General features: G+C 44.6%; 1 protein-coding gene across 1 annotated transcript in view; it reads right to left on the reverse strand.

Moving 5' to 3' along the window:
* LOC121858631 (beta-1,4-glucuronyltransferase 1-like) overlaps nucleotides 1-17,969 on the reverse strand; it is a 46,035-nt gene extending 28,066 nt beyond the window's left edge. The window contains exons 1-4 of the mRNA XM_042355154.1: nucleotides 17,496-17,969; nucleotides 11,737-11,988; nucleotides 2,005-2,180; nucleotides 209-361 (exon numbers count right to left, since the gene is read on the reverse strand). Of these exons, the coding sequence (XP_042211088.1) occupies nucleotides 209-361; nucleotides 2,005-2,180; nucleotides 11,737-11,988; nucleotides 17,496-17,969 (1,055 nt within the window). The remainder of the gene's footprint in view (nucleotides 1-208; nucleotides 362-2,004; nucleotides 2,181-11,736; nucleotides 11,989-17,495) is intronic.
* Between the last annotated feature and the right edge of the window lie 611 nt (nucleotides 17,970-18,580).

The raw sequence follows: 18,580 nt of genomic DNA on the forward strand, positions 1-18,580 counted from the left end.
GTTTAGCGAGATTTCTTGTTGGAGAGAGAGAGAGAGAGAGAGAGAGAGAGAGAGAGAGTGTGTGAGTGAGAGAGTGTGTGTGTGTGTGTGTGTGTGTGCATGTGTACGTGTAAAAAACAGATCTATTTACAGTACACATCAACCAACCTAACCCCGCCCACCATACCGTAACCTTACTTCATAACACAGACAGGTAAAGGGAACTCACCTGGAGAAGTTGGTTGCGTGTTGGTTGTGAACGAAGACCTTCTGGTGGAATGGCCTGGCTCTGCCCTTACCAGCCAGGTGGAGGAGGGTGGAGCGGTTGTGTGGAAGTGGCGCCCTCTCATCCACCTCATAAGTTGGTACCACGAACGCACACCTGTAGAACCCCACGAGCTTATAACACCTGGGCATGTTAATTAAGGTCTATATAATAACACCTGTACATGTTAATTAAGGTTTGTTTTAACACCTGTACCACCACACGGGTAAACATCACCCGTATACATTAATTAAGGTGGTGTAAATTAAGCTGTGGTACCAGGTGCATTAATAACATGCATCTACCAGGTGTATATACTAGTTAATTACCTGTGTGACCAAATGGCTTCAGTACACGCGATAGACGAACAGAAAAATGACGATAAAATAAAACACAGACTTTCAGACACGGACAGAAACAAACAGACACAGATATATATACAGACACACACACACACACAGACACAGACACACACAGACACAGACACACACAAAGGCATACTGATCGAGAGAAAACACCCATGAGGTACATATTTATCGACCCAAACACACGTGTATGCGAGTATAGGCGAGTGTAGTGTATGTATGTGAGTGTATAGGTGTGTGTGTACTGTGTGTATGCATGTATGTTGAGTGTGTATGTGTACCTTCACCACACCACAACTCTCCGTACACACCTCATTGACTCTACGCCACACTGAACAAGTGTACGCAATAAGGCACTTGTACTCGGCCATGTGAGGCAATTCCAGGATTTTTTGATTTTTGTTTTTGAAATTTCTAAACTTTTCACTTAATTCTCTCTCTCTCTCTCTCTCTCTCTCTCTCTCTCTCTCTCTCTCTCTCTCTCTAGATCACATGAAGATAAGACACTCAAGCTTGTTTCACCTAGAGATTAACCAACTTAACCTCACTTAATCTAACCTAATTGACCTGTAATTGACCTCGTGCCTATAGCCTCAGTGACTGACCATAACTTTGACCCCATAGTTATGATAAATGACCTGTATTGACCTCCCACCAGGTGAAATAATATTAATTAACTTTTTTTCTTCAGATTAACCTCAACTGACCTACTACCACCCTCCTTCCTCCCCTCCTCGTGACCTAGTAAATAGTGGCACTGGATCCTTTGACGTCACGTTAAAGAACTACAGCTGATATGACAACTATGACACCCCAATGTTCACTCACACACACACACACACACACTCACACTCACACACACACGCACACACACACACACACACACACACACAGGGATGGCGTTAACCTCCTCCCCATTTCAACATTACTGAAAAAAAACACGACACACAATTCTTGCACAATTTTTATTCGCCACTGAAGTAGTTTTATTAGAGACTGCTCCATAAAGTGATTTGTCCTTGAGGGCCGATTATCAGGCATTAGCAGATTGGGGTAATGAGGTCACTGGCTGTTATAATGAGACACTTCCTTCTTCCTCCTAGTGATAGTGACTCCCATGGGCATAATGTATATAAGACACTGCACTGTATAGCATCTTCTTCCCCCAACTGTAAAATCAGGTACCTATTATGAGTTGGGTTTATTAGGCGTGTCTCGGGGGCTCGAACCAGTGTACCTTTGAGATAAGAGGCGAGAGTTGTATCTGCTTTTCTTCTACACAGACAGACAGATACAGACAGACAGAGAGACAGACAGAGAGACAGACAGACAGACAGACAGACAGATACAGAAAGACAGACAGACAGAGAGACAGACAGACTACACGACACTTACTTCTTACACCTGGTGGCTGTGTTGGAGACGAGGAAGGCTGCCAGGTTATCAGAGAGGCCAGGTATAGGTACAATATCCACATCGGCGAGGAATACCCACTCCGTGCCACAATTCTTACGGGCCACATTCCGCAAAACGTTCTGTGGATACGGCATCCGCTCCCGCCACATCAACATCTGGATGGAAGAACGAATGTGTGGATATTAGTAATTTTGGAATGTGGATATTAATAAGTTTTCAGGTGATCGTGTGTGGATAATAAGAGTAGTGGATGTGATAGTGTGGATATTAATGGATAAGAATGTTGGGGATGCTTGCGGTTAGTTGGATGTGAATGTGTGGATATCAGCAGTTTGTTGGATGTGGATACTTGGATATTTGAAGATTAGTTGGTGTAAAAAAAAATCAGAGACTAAAACAACAACAGAACAACAACAAAAGCAAAACAAAGGAACAAAGAAAGCAAACAAAATCAAGAAATGGAACAAAAATAAGTAAAAAACAACAATAATAATAATAAAAATAAAAACCATTGTGTGGATTTATGGTAAAGATTAATTTTGCTCTCTCTCTCTCTCTCTCTCTCTCTCTCTCTCTCTCTCTCTCTCTCTCACTTTATCGCTTTTTTATCACTTTCTTGTGTGTTTCTTGGTCTTTTTTGTTTCTCCTCTTTCGTTATTGTTGTTGTTTTTCTTGTCTTCTTATTTTCCCTTTTTTTTAATTTTTTCTTCTTTTCTTCCATTTTTATTGTTATTTTTCTTGTTTTCTTTCTTTCTTCTTTCTCCTCTTCCTTCATTATCGTCAATTTCATCTTCTCCCTCTTTCATTATATCAATTTTCACCGTCTTCTTCTGGCGTTATTACTGATTACTTAACTTCTTTCTTTCTTTATCATCATCACCATTTGTTTCTTCCCCTTCTTCTTCATCATCATTATTCCTCTTTCGTAATATCTCAACATTGCTTTAATTCCACCTATCATCATCAATTTCTTCTTGTTTCCCTTCTTCATTATTCCCTCACACACACACACACACACACACACACACACACACACACACACACACCTTAAAGCATCAACACCACCAAATCGTCAAAAGACCAGTACTAATTGGCAGCTCATCATTAACGAGCCTTATCATTGGTGCTCACGTCCAGATGAACCTTGTGATTGGTGGCTCATGTGATGGATTCGTCCAATCAGAAACCGTCTAAGAGTACTGTTCTACTTCCTGGTTTTGATAATCGAGCCAATAAACGATTGTCCTCAGTACACGAGTTTTCAGTAACATTAATATACAGTCAATTTTAAATCACCAATATAAACTAACATCCCAACAATTTTGAATTTATTAACATCACTGAGTTTCATTTGCGTCGTCGATAGAAATATTTAAAAATAATATATCTATTCATTAAGCAGTACGATATCTTCCACCCTAGACTGGCAACGTCGAGCCTTTGTATGTATAACCAATGGCTGATTTCCGGTCACCCCCTGTCAATATCAATCAGGGAGGAGGGTGGAAGGAGGGTGAAGGAGGAGGTGAGGGAGGGGGGTGAAGGAGGGGTGAAGGAGGGAGGTGAGGAAGGGGGGGGTGAAGGAGGGGGAGGAGGGGTGAGGGGAAGGGAGGGTGAAGGAGGGAGTGAGGAAGGGAGGGGTGAAGGAGGGGGTGAGGGGAAGGGGAGGGGGTGAAGGAGGGGGGTGGGGAAGGGAGGTGAAGGAGGGGGGGGAAGGGGTGAAAGGGGGAGGGAGGGGGGTGAAGGAGGGGGAAGGAGGGTGAGGGGGAAGGAGGGGGTGAAGGAGGGTGAGGGGAAGGGGGGTGAGGAGGGTGAGAGGGGGTGAGGAGGAGGTGAAGGAGGAGGGGTGGGAAGGGAGGTGGAGGGAGGTGAGAGGGGAGGGTGAAGGAGGGTGAGGGGGAGGGAGGGGAGGAGGATGAAGGAGGGGGTGAGGAGGGGGACGTGATCTTGTTTAATTTGTATTTTTCTCGTTTGTGGAGGGTGGAAGAAGAGGTGAGACAATGAAGGAATGAAGGATAGAGAGAGAGAATGATTGATGAGGGAAAAAACATGTTATAAAAAAGACGAAGGAAGAAAATGGGAGAGAGAAAGAGGAGGGAGAGGAGAAAGAGAGGAAGGGGAAGGAGACAGGAAAAAACGGTTTTGTGTGAGAGAGAGAGAGAGAGAGAGAGAGGAGGGGGGTGTCCAGGTTGACCCAGATTGATGGCTGGAAATGGGCACTTTTTTGTGGTGGACAGGTAGGGCGGAAGTGGGTTAGGCGTGGGTTTGACAGGGTTAGGACGTTGGGACATGGGTTGGACATGGTTAGGACGTGGGTTGGACAGGGTTAGGACGTGGGTTGGACAGGGTTGGACGTGGGTTAGGACGTGGGTTGGACATGGGTTGGACGTGGGTTGACATGGGTTGATGGGTTGGACATGGGTTGGGACGTGGTGGACGTGGGTTGGGACGTGGGTTAGGACGTGGGTTGGACTGGGTTGGACGTGGGTTGGACAGGGTTGGGACGTGGGTTGGAGGTTGGGACGTGGAGGTTGACGTGGGTTGGACGGTTGGACGTGGGTTGAAGGGTTGGACGTGGGTTGTGGGTTGGGGTGGGTTGATGGTTGGACGTGGTTGTTTCCTCCTGTCCCCCCTTCTCCTCCCCCCTCTTCCCCTCACCCCACCCTCTTCCCTCACCCACCTTCTTCTCCCTCCTCCCCTCTTCCCCCTCCCCACCCTTTCCCCCACCCACTCTTCTTCTCCCCTCCTCACCCTCTCCCCCCTTCTCCTCCCCACCCCTCTTCCCCCCCTTCCTCCTCCACCCCCCCCCCCCCTTCCCCCCCCCTCTCCCCCCCCTTCCCCTCCCCCCTTCCCACCTCTCCCCCCACCCCCCCTCCCCCCCCCTTCCCTCCCCACCCCCTTCCCTCCTCCCTCTTCTCCTCCCCCTTCCCCCTCCTCCCCCCTTCCTCCCCCTTCTCCCTCCTTTTTTTTGTTTTTTTTTTTTTTTTTTTTTGTTTTGTTTTGTTTTTTTTTTTTGTTTTTTTTGTTTTGTTTGTGTTTTTTTTTAGAGAGGAGAAGAGAGAGAGAGAAAGAGAGAAAGAGAGGGAGAGAGAAAGGAGAAAAACAGAGAGTAATAGAAGAGAAGGAGAGAAGCAAGTAAGATAGGGGGAATAAGAGAGGAATGGTAAAACAGAGAGAGAGAAAAATAAAAGGGGGAGAGGGGAGAGTGAAGAGGAGGAAAGGGAGAGAAAAAAAATGAGAGGGAAAGGCAACTTAAGGGAAAGAGGGGGAGATAATGAGGTATTGTCCACCCCCTCCCCCCCTCCCCCCCACCCCTGGGCATGGCCCCTCGAGGGTGAGAGAGAGAGAGAGAGAGAGAACATCAACTACAGAGAACAAACATCAACACCATAAGTAAAAACACGAACAAAAACAATAATAAAAACAAAAACATAATAATCACCCATCTTGACCTATGATAATGTTAGTGGGGCTAAGAGGGTGCTAAGCCACAGGTTACAACAAAGGTGATTTTTTTAGCTTTCTTGACATGTCATTATCGACCATCCTGCTTGACGTCTTCCTGTCAACCTCACTCCGGGTATAAATATTAATACCTAGAACAAGGTTATGTAAGAGGTGCGGTGGCTGAGTGAATAGAACGCTCATTTTGTGTCCTAAAGGGTCCTTGGTTCACGGTGGGGGGGGGCACTCCTGGTCGACCTATCTGAGAATGGGTACCATGACTTTACCGTTTGGGAAGTGAAGATGGTCGAGTGCAGTACTGGCCATGGTGATAGGTGTGTGAGATGTGTGAGAGGTGTGACAGTTATGTGAGAGGTGTGTGACAGTTGTGTGAAAGGTGTGTGACAGGTGGATGACAGGTGTGTGACAGGTGGATGACAGGTGTGCACTAATGACATGGTGACACATGTCCTTCCGGTATCTAACACATTTTTATTTCCCAGGAAACGATAATTAATATTGTCTCTCTCTCTCTCTCTCTCTCTCTCTCTCTCTCTCTCTCTCTCTCTCCCCTCTTCCCTTATCACAAATTTCGGTTGGAAACACCCTCATTTAATTAAGCTGGGACAAATATTTACAGTTTGCTCAAGACGCTGATACACCACACCACCACCACCTACCCACTATACCACCACCACCATCCTGCCACGCCGCCGCCACCGCCACCACCACCACCACCCACTGCCACCACACCACCTGCCACACCACCGCCACCACCACCACCGCCACCACCACCACTACCACTATCCTGCTGCCTGCCTTTCTACCACCACCGCCACACACCACTACACCCACACCACTACCCACCACACACCGCCACCACCACACCACCACCACCGCCACACACCACCACCACCTACACACTATCCTGCCGCCCGCCCTGCCACCACACCACCACCACCTATTCTGTTGGTGGACTGCACTGCCGTATTAACAGTCAAAAATCTCCCCTTTCATGTCAAATCAAAGTGGTTTTATTATGAGTTCTATTCACAATTAAGTAAACACAGATTGATAATGGTTAGGTTAGGTTAGGTTAGGTTAGGTTAGGTTAGGTTAGGTTAGGTTAGGTTAGGTTAGGTGGTAATAATCAGACCGTGGCGTCATGGTACAATTCTACATGGCGGCGGAGGAAAGATGACAACAACACAATACTGCGGCAGTGACGTCAACGCGCCGACCAATAAACGTCCATTATGGCGATATAAGCAACCAGTGACGTCATGACCCACAACAAGATTACTGTAGCGTTTAATATCAGTCTCTTAATGATACTTCTAACTGCCTGTATAAATGACCTAACTACTCTATTATCTCCTAAATGAGAGAAATAGTCAAGCATATATATAGTCTGTCAGTCATTTAACCTCACCTATCTAACCCTCCCGATATCAGAGGAAAAACCCCGATATCAGCGAAAAAAAACCGATATCAGAGAAAAAACCGATATCAGAGGAAAACCCCGATATCAAAATAGACACAAAAATTGGATCTACGTCAAATTTACCTACAAGTTTTATTAGATAGAACAATTTACACTATTAACATAAGAGCCATTTACTAGTACAAATATATTAACATTTCAAAAGGTTTCCGGCAAAATAATTTAATGGTGGAAAAAAGTAAAAAAAAAAAAAAGATTCAATATCAAAAGACCTGATAAATGAGGTAATATATTTGTTATAAAGAATTGTGGTTATTAATGGGTAGGGGGAAGGGGGAAGGGGAGGGGGAGGGGGAGGGGGGTGACAGGAGGAATAGGAATGGGAGGAGGAAGGAATAGGGGTGGAGGGAGAATGATGGGGATTGAGGGAGCAGAGAGGGGTGGGGGAGGAAGGTGGGGGTGGAGGGGGGTGGGGGGGAGGGGAGGGAGGGGGGTAGAGGGGAGGGGGGATCCAGAATTACCCAACCAAAAATATTCTAATAATCTTACAACTCAGTAATTAAGTCTTAAATAGCGAGAAGTGACGTGCATACTGATGTGGGGTAGGTGGGGTGTGGGGGAGGTGGGTGTGTGGGTGGGCAGGTGGGAAGTGGTGGTGGGGTGGGCAGGTGGGAAGTGTGTGGGTGGGCAGGTGTGGGGAAGTGTGTGTGTGGGTGGGCAGGTGGGAAGTGTGTGTGGGTAGCAGGTGTGGGAAAGTGTGTGGGTGGGGCAGGTGGGAAAGTGTGTGTGTGTGTGGGTGGGCAGGTGTGGGAAGTGTGTGTGTGTGTGTGGGTGGGCAGGTGGGGGAAGTGTGTGTGTGTGGTAAGAGAGGGGGAGTTGTGTGTGTGTGTGTGTGTGTGTGTGTATATTCCAACCAACCAAAAGACAAGCAAGCAAACCAAACAACTAAATCCAAACAAACAAACCCTACCATGCAAAACACCTTTACACTCCTAATAGCAGAAGTTAATTTCAACAAGAGAAAAAAAACAAACAGGACAAACAGATAAAAAACACCAGAGGAAACTTTTTGCACTAGACGACATTTGGGGTCCAGCAACAACAAAAACACAAATAAAAGAAAATAAGAGAATTGATAAACTTCGGGATAATTTACATCTTAGGACACACACACACACACACACATACATACATACATACATACATACATACATACATACATACATACACACATACATACATACATACATACATACATACATACATACATACATACATACATACATATCTATATATACTGTATTCATACAGACAAAAATTTAAAAGGATTGTCGACGATAAACCTTTACATGCCCTGTAAACTTCCACTCCCTGCCCTCACCCTTCCCTCTTCCCTCACTCTTCCACCTCACCTCTCCTCTTCACTTTTCACTCCTCCACCTCCTCCCTCCCATCTTCTCTCCACCCTTCATTTCCTTACCCTTCCCCCCTCCCATCCTATTTTCTTCCCTTCTCACTCCTCCACCTCCTCTTCCCATCTACTCCCTCATCCTCCATCTCTTCCCCTTCCCATTTATTCTCCTCTCCCATCTCCCTCACGCCCCCCCCCCTCCTCCCCTGCCTGAGAACATAGCCAGCATTTGGGAGTAATATTCAGAATTCGAGCGTATATTTCTCGCCCTCTTCATATCGAGGAGCTCAGCAAACAACACTGGTTTATATTGCTTCATCTCACTGCTTCATAATGTTTCGTTTCTCCGCCTTCCTTCCTTCCCAGTTGGTCCAGATACCTTCGTTCAAAAGCACTGAATAAATATAGTGGTTTATCAGCAAATCACATAATAAGATGCTTCGATTCGCTGTCTCGGTGGTTCGGATCTGTGGTTCATAGAGGCGAAACAGTGAACCATTTTAGTGTTTCTATGAGGGTTAAATTCAGGTTTAATTCGCTGTCTCGCTGGTTAGGATTAGTGGTTCATTGAAGAGAAACACATTGAATCATTGGAGTATTTCGTTCGTCTCGTTAAACTGGTTTGGGTCCGTTCGATAACAGCAGTGATTCGTTATAGTTATACATAGTTCTATTTCTGGGTTCATAATTTGGTTTCGATGCTTCAAATATTGTTCATAATGTAGAGTACAACAACTAATACAAACGAAGCAGTTACCATTCTCTTCTCTTCCTATTCTGCTTCATATTCGTTCGTTTAAGACACTGAATCAAAAAAGGTTCACTCAAAACTTCAAAACAGTGAAATAACAAAGATTCCCAATATTTCAAAACAGCGAACAATAAAGGTTTATTCAATACTTCGGGTTTTTTTCTGAGTTATTTCCACTATTACTCTTTTTTTTTCACATTTGTTCGTTCGTATCGTGAATTCCATTGTTTTATTAAATGTTTCGTAGTGTTTCGTTATACTAGAAGAAGAAGAAGAAGAAGAAGAAGAAGAAGAAAGAAGAAGAAGAAGAAGAAGAAGAAGAAAAAGAAGAAGAAGAAGAAGAAGAAGAAGAAGAAGAAGAAGAAGAAACCTGACATCATCAATACTATTCTTCCATACACTCCCTCCTTCTCCTCCTCCTCCCTACTTCCTCCTCCTCCTCCTCCCTCCTCCCTCCTCCTACTCTTCCTCCCTCCCTCCTCCTACTCTTCCTCCTCCTCCCTCCTCCTCACAGATCTCAGCGTCATTTGGTTAGTCTCAACATAACTTTCGTGTAATATTTTTAAGCCATTTTTATTTTTTTTACACTTGTTGGAAGTTGACCATGCCATCACGCTACCATCCTCCCTCCCTCCCTTCAACCTCCTCCTCCTGCTGCTGCTCCTCCTCCTCCTCCTCCTCCTTACCTTCCTTCCCTGCACCTCTCCTGCCGCATATATTTGACTACTAAAAGTTGACCCCCTGAATCTCATGTCCTCCCCTTATTCTTCCTTTCCCCCCCTCCTCTTCAACCTTCTCCTCACCCTCATCTTCTTCCTTCCTTCCTCCTCCCTTACTCCTTCCCTCCCACCTATCTTATCCTCCCCCTCCTTACACCTTTTACCAAGTAACATATTTCAAAAGTTTGTGGATTTTTCACCAGTAACCACTTAAGTGAACCTTTGAACTTGGAAAAAAAAGGCGATGCTCCACTAACGCCGCCAAACTTTAATTATAAATCAGAATTGTGGGCGTGCAAGTGTATGGGCGTGTTATATGTGGGCGTGTAAGTGTATGGGCGTGTAATATGTGGGCGTGTAAGTGCATGGGCGTGTAATATGTGGGCGTGTAAGTGCATAGGCGTGTAATATGTGGGCGTGTAAGTGCATGGGCGTGTAATATGTGGGCGTGTAAGTGTATGGGCGTGTTATATGTAGGCGTAAATAATTTATTAATGCTTATAACTCAATTACACTCATACAGTAATTTAATAAAACTCATAACATAACAAAACTCACAACATAATAACGCTAATAACATAACCTTCATAACACTCATAATAACAGTAATAACACTCACTATTAACAAATCACTACCTTCTATCAGGCTAATCACCTTGTCCATCTCAATACATCCACTTGAAGGGGGTAATTACACACGCTAATTACCCTCTGAATGGTTGTAATCTAATATGGTAATGTTCATGTAAAGTCCTTGATGAAGTAGGCACAGTGCCACCTCCGTAGAACAGTGCCAAGAGGGTGACTGGCATCCTCTGTGTGTGTGTGGGAGGGAGGGAGGGAGGGAGGGAGAAAAAGGAGGGAAGAAAGAAGGGAAGAGAAGGAGGTTAGGAAAGAAAGGAATGAAGAGAGGAAAACAATGAAGGGAAGAAAGAAGAAAAAAAAAAAAAAATATGCAGAAGGAAGAGAAAAAGAAAAAACAAAAACAAAAAAGCCCCCTCCCCTCCCCCTCTCCCCTTCCCTCTCTTTCCTCCCCCCTCCTCCCCTCTCTCCCCCTACCCTCTCCCCTCTCTCCCCCCCTACCCCTCTCTCCCCTCCCCCACAAGTAATATATTGGCAAAGTCTTTATCGAACGTCCCAATAATATATATAACAAGATAACAACACGTGATATTATCGTCTCTATGGCCCTCTTGTCATAAGGTCGAGAATCCCTCCACAACCTCTTCCCTCTCTCACGACAGCTTGTACCCCCTACGCTATTGGACGTCGTCTTGTTATTTTCAGCCAATCAGGAGGCTGGAGACACAAGGATGTAAATTGATGTACTGATAGAGATAGATAGATAGATAGATAGATAGATAGATAGATAGATAGATAGATAGATCTTCCTCATCGTTACACAAACCGTACCTAGAGCCTCCACAACCAATAACTGGCTTCAGCACAAACAGACTCTCTAAATAAAAAAACAAAAATATCATCGCCAATATATAACCCGTATGAAACGTCCCACCCGCCACAATACAACCCGGATAAAGGCTTTCAACACCAATATACAATATGGATCAAGTTTTTGTTTTCATCTCTATTGTTTAAACCCTTTCACCACCACTACACAACTCGTATCTACCTTCTCACCACTCCACTATATAAATCTGACCAGACCGCCCATCACCACAACACGAGCCGGACCCAAACCCTCCTCCATCACCATTACACGACACTGAACTAGCACTCTCACCTTACCACTACGTAACCCTGACCAAACCGCCCATCATCATTACACGACCAAACACTCTTCCATCATCACCACTACACAAACCTGATCAAACCTCCCCCCTCACCACTACACAACCCTAATCAAACCCTCTCCCCTCACCACTACATAACCCTGATCAAACCTCCCCTCTCCCTTGATAACGTAACCCTGATCACTCACCTTTGAATTCCTCTGCTTGAGTAACTCCTTGAGAACGGATAGTGGTTGGTCACATTTATCTTCCAGGTGGTCGATAACGAGGGGCAGGTGACGAGGCAGGTGTTCCCGAGGGTAGGTGAAGTGGACGGTCATCTTTTCACCAAGGAAGGGGAAGCAGGTCACCAGGTAAGACAGGTAGGCTCGAGCAATGGCGTACTCCACATCAGGTGTAAACACGGCCACTGACATAGGCGCTTTCCAGTACCTCGCTACCTGTTGAGAAAAATGAGTAAGATTCTAGGCATTTGAGAATATCTAATGAGAAATATTACAGGGTTATATTATCATTGAGGAATATTAGTAGAGTTTGTAGTATGTAGGAGGGATATTTCTTGAACCTGTAATGCCTTTGAGAAATATTTGAATATATTATCATTGAGAAATATTTTTAGCAGCACTTGGGAATTAGCACATAGAAGATAATATTCCAAAAGGGTAAATTAACACGTAATTTCAGGGAGACTAAACCATTACTTCATATGACCTTCAGTATTACACAAGAATATCATTAATTACAGTATTTTAAACCCGCTTGAAATACTGTCGAGAATTTTTCATAATAAAGGAGATAATTTTTCAAAACCTCTCTTGAGAAGTTGTGTAAAGAAGGAAGACATATTGTGAGACATATTGTGAGACATATTGTGAGACATATATTCTAAGACAGACATATGGCATAACCCAACACGGAGGAGGCGCAATGTGATGAAGCTTGAGCCATTGAGTGTGATGATTTAACCAGAAGTAAACAATGGCCTGAGATACCTTCCAGAAACGGCCAGGTTAATTAGGTGTTGACAGGACAGGTGAGAAATAGGCCAGGTATCACTATTATCACTACTACTACTACTACTACTACTACTACTACTACCACCACAACCACCACCACAACCACCACCACTACCTACCACAATCTACCACATCCACCACTACTACCACAACCACAACTACCATCACAGGTGTAGTTACTTGATCACATCATTATAATAATGCCCAGGGCCTTGCAGGTAGCACCCCCCCCCCCTCCCTCCCATTCCAGGTGCTGTATGGATGTTAATGAGAAATCTCTACGGGAGGTGTGAAAGAAAGAAGAGAGAGAGAGAGAGAGAGAGAGAGAGATCAACCCAACCTGACCCATTGACCCAACCTCTCTCTCTCTCTCTCTCTCTCTCTCTCTCTCTCTCCTGCCGTCAACCACCATGAAGGTCGTTGCCATGTCGCCTTTTCCACCTCCCCAATTACGACAGAATCTTTAAAATAAATTGTGATCCTGAGTGAACAGAGATTCTTGTAATTTGAATTTGAATGAATTACCCCCTAATTAGAGTCTAAATTGGCTGGCCTTTACCCTGATTGATCCTTACAATGTCGGGAGGGACGTGTGGGTGGAGGGGAGGGAAGGGGAGGGGGAAGGAGGAGGAAGGGAGAAGGAGGACGGAGGAAGGGAGAGAAGAAGGAGGGAGGAGGAGGAAGGGAAGAATTTTAAGGCGTGTAAGAAAATAATACAGACATTAGCGCACGCACACACACACACACACACACACACACACACACACACACACACACACACACACACACACACACACACAGTGTTAAAATCAGCCCGCGAAAGAAAAGAAAGAAATTCCCACAAAGTTCTTGAAGGCCAAGTGATAGAATTAGATTAGGGAGTCATCAGATCCCGTCGATAGTGACCTGTGATGGTGACCTGGTGTAGAGGAAGGGAGGAATAGAGAGATGGAGGATGATAAGAAAGAGAGGAAGGAGGAAGAGAAAAGAAAACAAATCAACAAAAATCTCATAACAGGAGAGAGAGAGAGAGAGTATATAAGTCTCTCTCTCTCTCTCTCTCTCTCTCTCTCTCTCTCTCTCTCTCTCTCTCTCTCTCTCTCTCTCTCTCTCTCAACACTCGGGCACTTCCAGGAGTCATAAAGGAATTTCCTCCCTAAAATAACAGCGAGACGCCTCTAAAAATATTTCTATCAATACATCACTGCAGGAGAGACTGTGTGTGTGTCGAGGCGTGATATGGTGCGTCAGAATGCGTTAAAAAATCAAAGCATGTGTCGTAGTGCGTCTAATGCGTGTGTGGAATAAACGTAAGATGAAGATAAATGCTCACCCCCCCCCCAAATAATAATAATAATAATAATAATAATAATAATAATAATAATAATGCGTTAAGATAGCTCGGAGGGAAGGGCGTAGGGGATGGGATGGGATGGAGGGACGGGGGAAGTGGGGCAGGGAGGGGAGAAGTGGGAAGGGGCAGGGAGGGGAGAAGAGTGGGGAAGAAGAAGGAGGTGAAAGAAGGAGGGGAGGGGGGAAAGGAATGGAAGGGGGGGGAAAGATGGGAGGGGGAAGAAGTGGGGGAGGGAAGGAAGAGGAAGAAGGGTCAGTGAAAAGAAACCACGGTATCAAATTACAACACGACACAACACAATGCACCGCTGGCAGGAACATAACGCACAGCTCCTGCCAGACGCCACCGCTGTTAATGTTTTTGTCCGAGTGTGTACAGTGGCGATCAACGACCATCATCACTGCACCAGCCGGATGTAAGGCTCTCTCTCTCTCTCTCTCTCTCTCTCTGTCACTTTCTCTCTCTCTTTCTTTCCGCCTTTCTTTATTTATTTCAGTAAATGAGTGTGGACCTCTCTGTAAATAAGTGTACTGTTTTATCACTAAGCATATGGAAATACAGTTTATAAGCTGCTTGTAATGTCAGAGATAACACCGACCTCGTAAAGGTAGTTAAGACAATCAGATACACGCAGGTAATTAGCAATAACATTACCTGGTGGAGTTAGTGACCTGGTAGTGATGTGATAAAGTGATTAACAGAGCTGGCTGACTGACGTGTGTGTGTGTGTGTGTGTGTGTGTGTGTGTGTGTGTGTGTGTGACAGCCTTGACACACACACACACACACACACACCTCGAACCACAACAAAACACAAACACTTTAAAAAGACTCAGACGAACAAACACACAGACACAAGAGTCCTACACCACTCCCTTGATCCTGGTGAGAGCCTTCACACGTTCCTAGCGGCCTTGTCCTAATCCTTGATCAAATCCTTCCAGACTCTGATAGGATACCTCAAGACTCCTGATGACTCGGAGGAGCTTCTTCCCGCCTCACCCATGAAAACAATGTAATTAATCTTTTAGTGAGGCCCTTTTATCTCCACGGTGTGTGTGTGTGTGTGTGTGTGTGTGTGTGTGTGTGTGTGTGTGTGTGTGTGTGTGTGTGTGTGTTTTCTATGTAACCTTCTCAGTAACACGTACATAAACCCACCCTCATACATACACCGTCAGCGTTCGAGTGTCTCCTTAGCCATCCCTGCTTCACCAGTTTTTCCCTCAAGACGTCCTAGTGGAAGACTTTAAAACTTAACACTGGCAACTCTCGACTCCTCCTGGGTTCAGCCTTTCTTTTGTAACTTTCGAAAAACAAAACTGAATAACTTTAATAGACTAATTGTGTGATTTTACGACTATTTAACTAATATAAAAAATAAATTGTTTTGCATATATTTGAGTTCTTTTAAATATACTTCAATATCTTTCTTTTACAAGTTATATGTAAATTAGTTTGATATTTACACGGTATATAAATATTTAACCATTAGGCTTTATTTACAAGGTTAAGTATATTTATATTAGTGGGAAATAATACGGTATATTTCGAAGTTTTAATTACAGCCAGGTGACCGTGAGGGTGTACCTGTCCTCTCCCAAGTCTTATTAATGAAGAGGAATTATATTTACAAATTTACGATAATATCTAAAAAAAATTAGCGAATTATTAGAGCGATTAATGGACGATTATCACCTTAAATTAGAGTTTCTGATTAATATATATTTTTTAATGTATATAATTTCATATACATTATACTAGAGTTATAATACAGTATACATGAGGGTATACTGAACACAGGTTATACAGTATACTCAAGTTACGGGACTAGACGCGAGAATACAGTAATCTAACGAGTATACAGGTGTATTAAGGCTTAATGTATGGTAATTATCGCCTTACCTGTCCAAACTGTTATATTGCCAATTAAAAAATCTATTTATCACTACTAAATAAACACAGGTTAATGAGGTAATTAACTTGTGTTGGTGGGATAATTATTACCTTCATGAGTCAATTACTTTTTCTCCAATAATGAGATAATTAATGTGTGTTGAGCTAATTTATACATACCGTTGAGCTAATTAATACATACTGTTGACCTAATTAATAATGATGAACTAATTAGTGTTAACAGCCGGTGGTTGTGTTGTGGCTGTACAGTACAGGTCAAATACCCGTTCTTCTCCTCAATACACGAAACTCCCTAAATATTTTCTCGCGTTCAGGTACAACAGGTGTGGTATTTAGACATCCTGAGTTAATTATATGCTATATACTCCGCTTAACAACAATAGTAAAACCTCTATTAACGGACTATATGGAGAGAGAAGTTCGTTATATGGAAGTTTTACTGTACTATTACTACTACTACTACTACTACTACCACTACTACTAATAATACTACTACTAAAACTAATACTTTATCTAACAATTTCCTTCAACAAAATACTACAGTAACTAAACAACAATCATAAACAAGTGAAACAAAAATAAACAAAATATTTAACTTTACATTATATAACATCAAACAACTAAACCAGAGGGGATTATACGCCTCGGTCTATAATAACGTGGATAACAGTAATAATTGGGGCCATATAATTCAAACTACTTACTTGTTATAGGGAAATAAAAGTATAAAATATAATATAGGATTTTGTATCTTATGTATCACTACCATAAGGTTGATTTTGTAATTTGTCTCTTCTTGTTATTATTATCCTCGCTACTCATACACGGGGTTATAGATATAGAGGTCGTCCATGTGTGTGTGTGTGTGTGTGTGTGTGTGTGTGTGTGTGTGTGTGTGTGTGTTCCTCATGATAAAGGATTTTACTCCCTATGTAACCAACTATTAAGGCATTTTTACGACGATACTCTGAATGGTGAAAGGTTCCCCCCCCCTAAACTGATGACGTCAGAAGGCCCCTACACCTCCTTATTTAGTTACGACACAAAATTGGCACTCTGGATGGCTTTCAAATTGCGCTGACACCTAACCTAACTTACCCTAACCAAACCAACCCTACCCACCTAACCTAACCTAACCTAACCTAACCTAACCTTGAGGTGTTTTTAATCATCAGAATTTAAGCCTGAGGTGCTTAATCTTCAGGTGATCCTACACCCAAACATGGTCATATTTAAAACACCAACAAAACGACACACACACACACACACACACACACACACACACACACACACACACACACACACACACACACACACACACACACACACACACACACACACACTGAAGGCAGTAAATCCATCTATGTGTCCAGCAGTCACCTTACAGGCCTACTACCACACTTTAAGAGCACTTTTTACTTTACGCACTACTTAACGGCTGCCATAAACCCCACCCCCCTCAGATCATCTCAGCAGTGACGCCCGCCCACCCCAATAGTCGAAGGTTTTTTTAATCTGTCTGTCTTTCTCTCGGGTCGAATTCGCACACCTCTGGCCCCGGTCGGGTATTGTTGTTACCCGACCCATCTGCCAGTCATCTACCCACCTACTGTACCACCTATAGCTGCACAATTCACTAGCCAACACCCACACGTTGTACCCACCTGCGTGAGCCAGAAGAGCCTGTCTACAGAGGTCTGGGTGGCGAGGCAGACGGGGTAGATCCTGGTGAGGCGAGCGTACTGAGGCCCCGTGAACACGTGGTCATGAGTCTTGTACCGTCTTTTGGCGTCCCACCGTCCCATCGCCTCGTCCACTACGAACCCTGAGCCTACTACCACGCCGGGAGGAGAGATGTTCTTCTGTTGTTTCCCTTCGGTGCCTCCGTCAGGGCGCGCGGTAGTCTCCGTGTTGATGGCTGCCGTCCGGAGGAAGGCGAGGTACTCTGTGTGATTGGTGGAGGAGAGAGCCGACGTCCAGGAGTGAGGGACGGCCTCTGGGATGACCACGCCCCCGCATCCCCCGCCGCCCACGCCCACGTCCTCACGCCCATGCATGAGACGCAGGGTGAGGAGGATGTTGCTGGTGGTGAGGGCGACGATGCTGAACATACCCACACCCCACACCTTGCACAGCATCTGTAACGAGACACAGGGGGAGTTAGTACGGTACACACACACACACACACACACACACACACACACACACACACACACACACACACACACACACACACACACACACACACACACACACACACACACACACACACACACACACACACACACACACACACAAGAGGCAGAAACAGTTCTGAGGACTAAACAGTTTTGAATTGGCTTCGTCTGGCCAGCAGCAGAGAGGACAAGGAGGTGGAAGAGGGAGGAAGAAGAAAGAGATGGAGGAGGAGAAGAGCAAGAGAGAGGAGGAGAAGAGGGAGGAATGGAAGCCTATCGAAATCATGTCCTTCCTTCGCTTCATAAAACTCTCATCACCTACCTTTAACCTCTTAAAAAAAATCTTATAAACTTCCCCTCTCCCCCCTTCCTCCCTATTCCCTCCCTCTCATCCTCCAACACATCCTCAAGACCCATTAACCTACAGTAAACCACCTCCTCTACCCTCTTAACCCCCCCCCACCCACCAATCCCCACCCTTAAAATTCCCCTCCCCCCACCCTCCACACACACCCCTCCACACACCTCCCCCACCCTCACACACCCCACCCCACTCCACACCCCCACCCACT

The sequence above is a fragment of the Homarus americanus genome, unplaced genomic scaffold (genome assembly GCF_018991925.1).
Source record: "Homarus americanus isolate GMGI-L3 unplaced genomic scaffold, GMGI_Hamer_2.0 scaffold74, whole genome shotgun sequence".
NCBI classification, from domain to species: Eukaryota; Metazoa; Arthropoda; class Malacostraca; order Decapoda; family Nephropidae; genus Homarus; species Homarus americanus.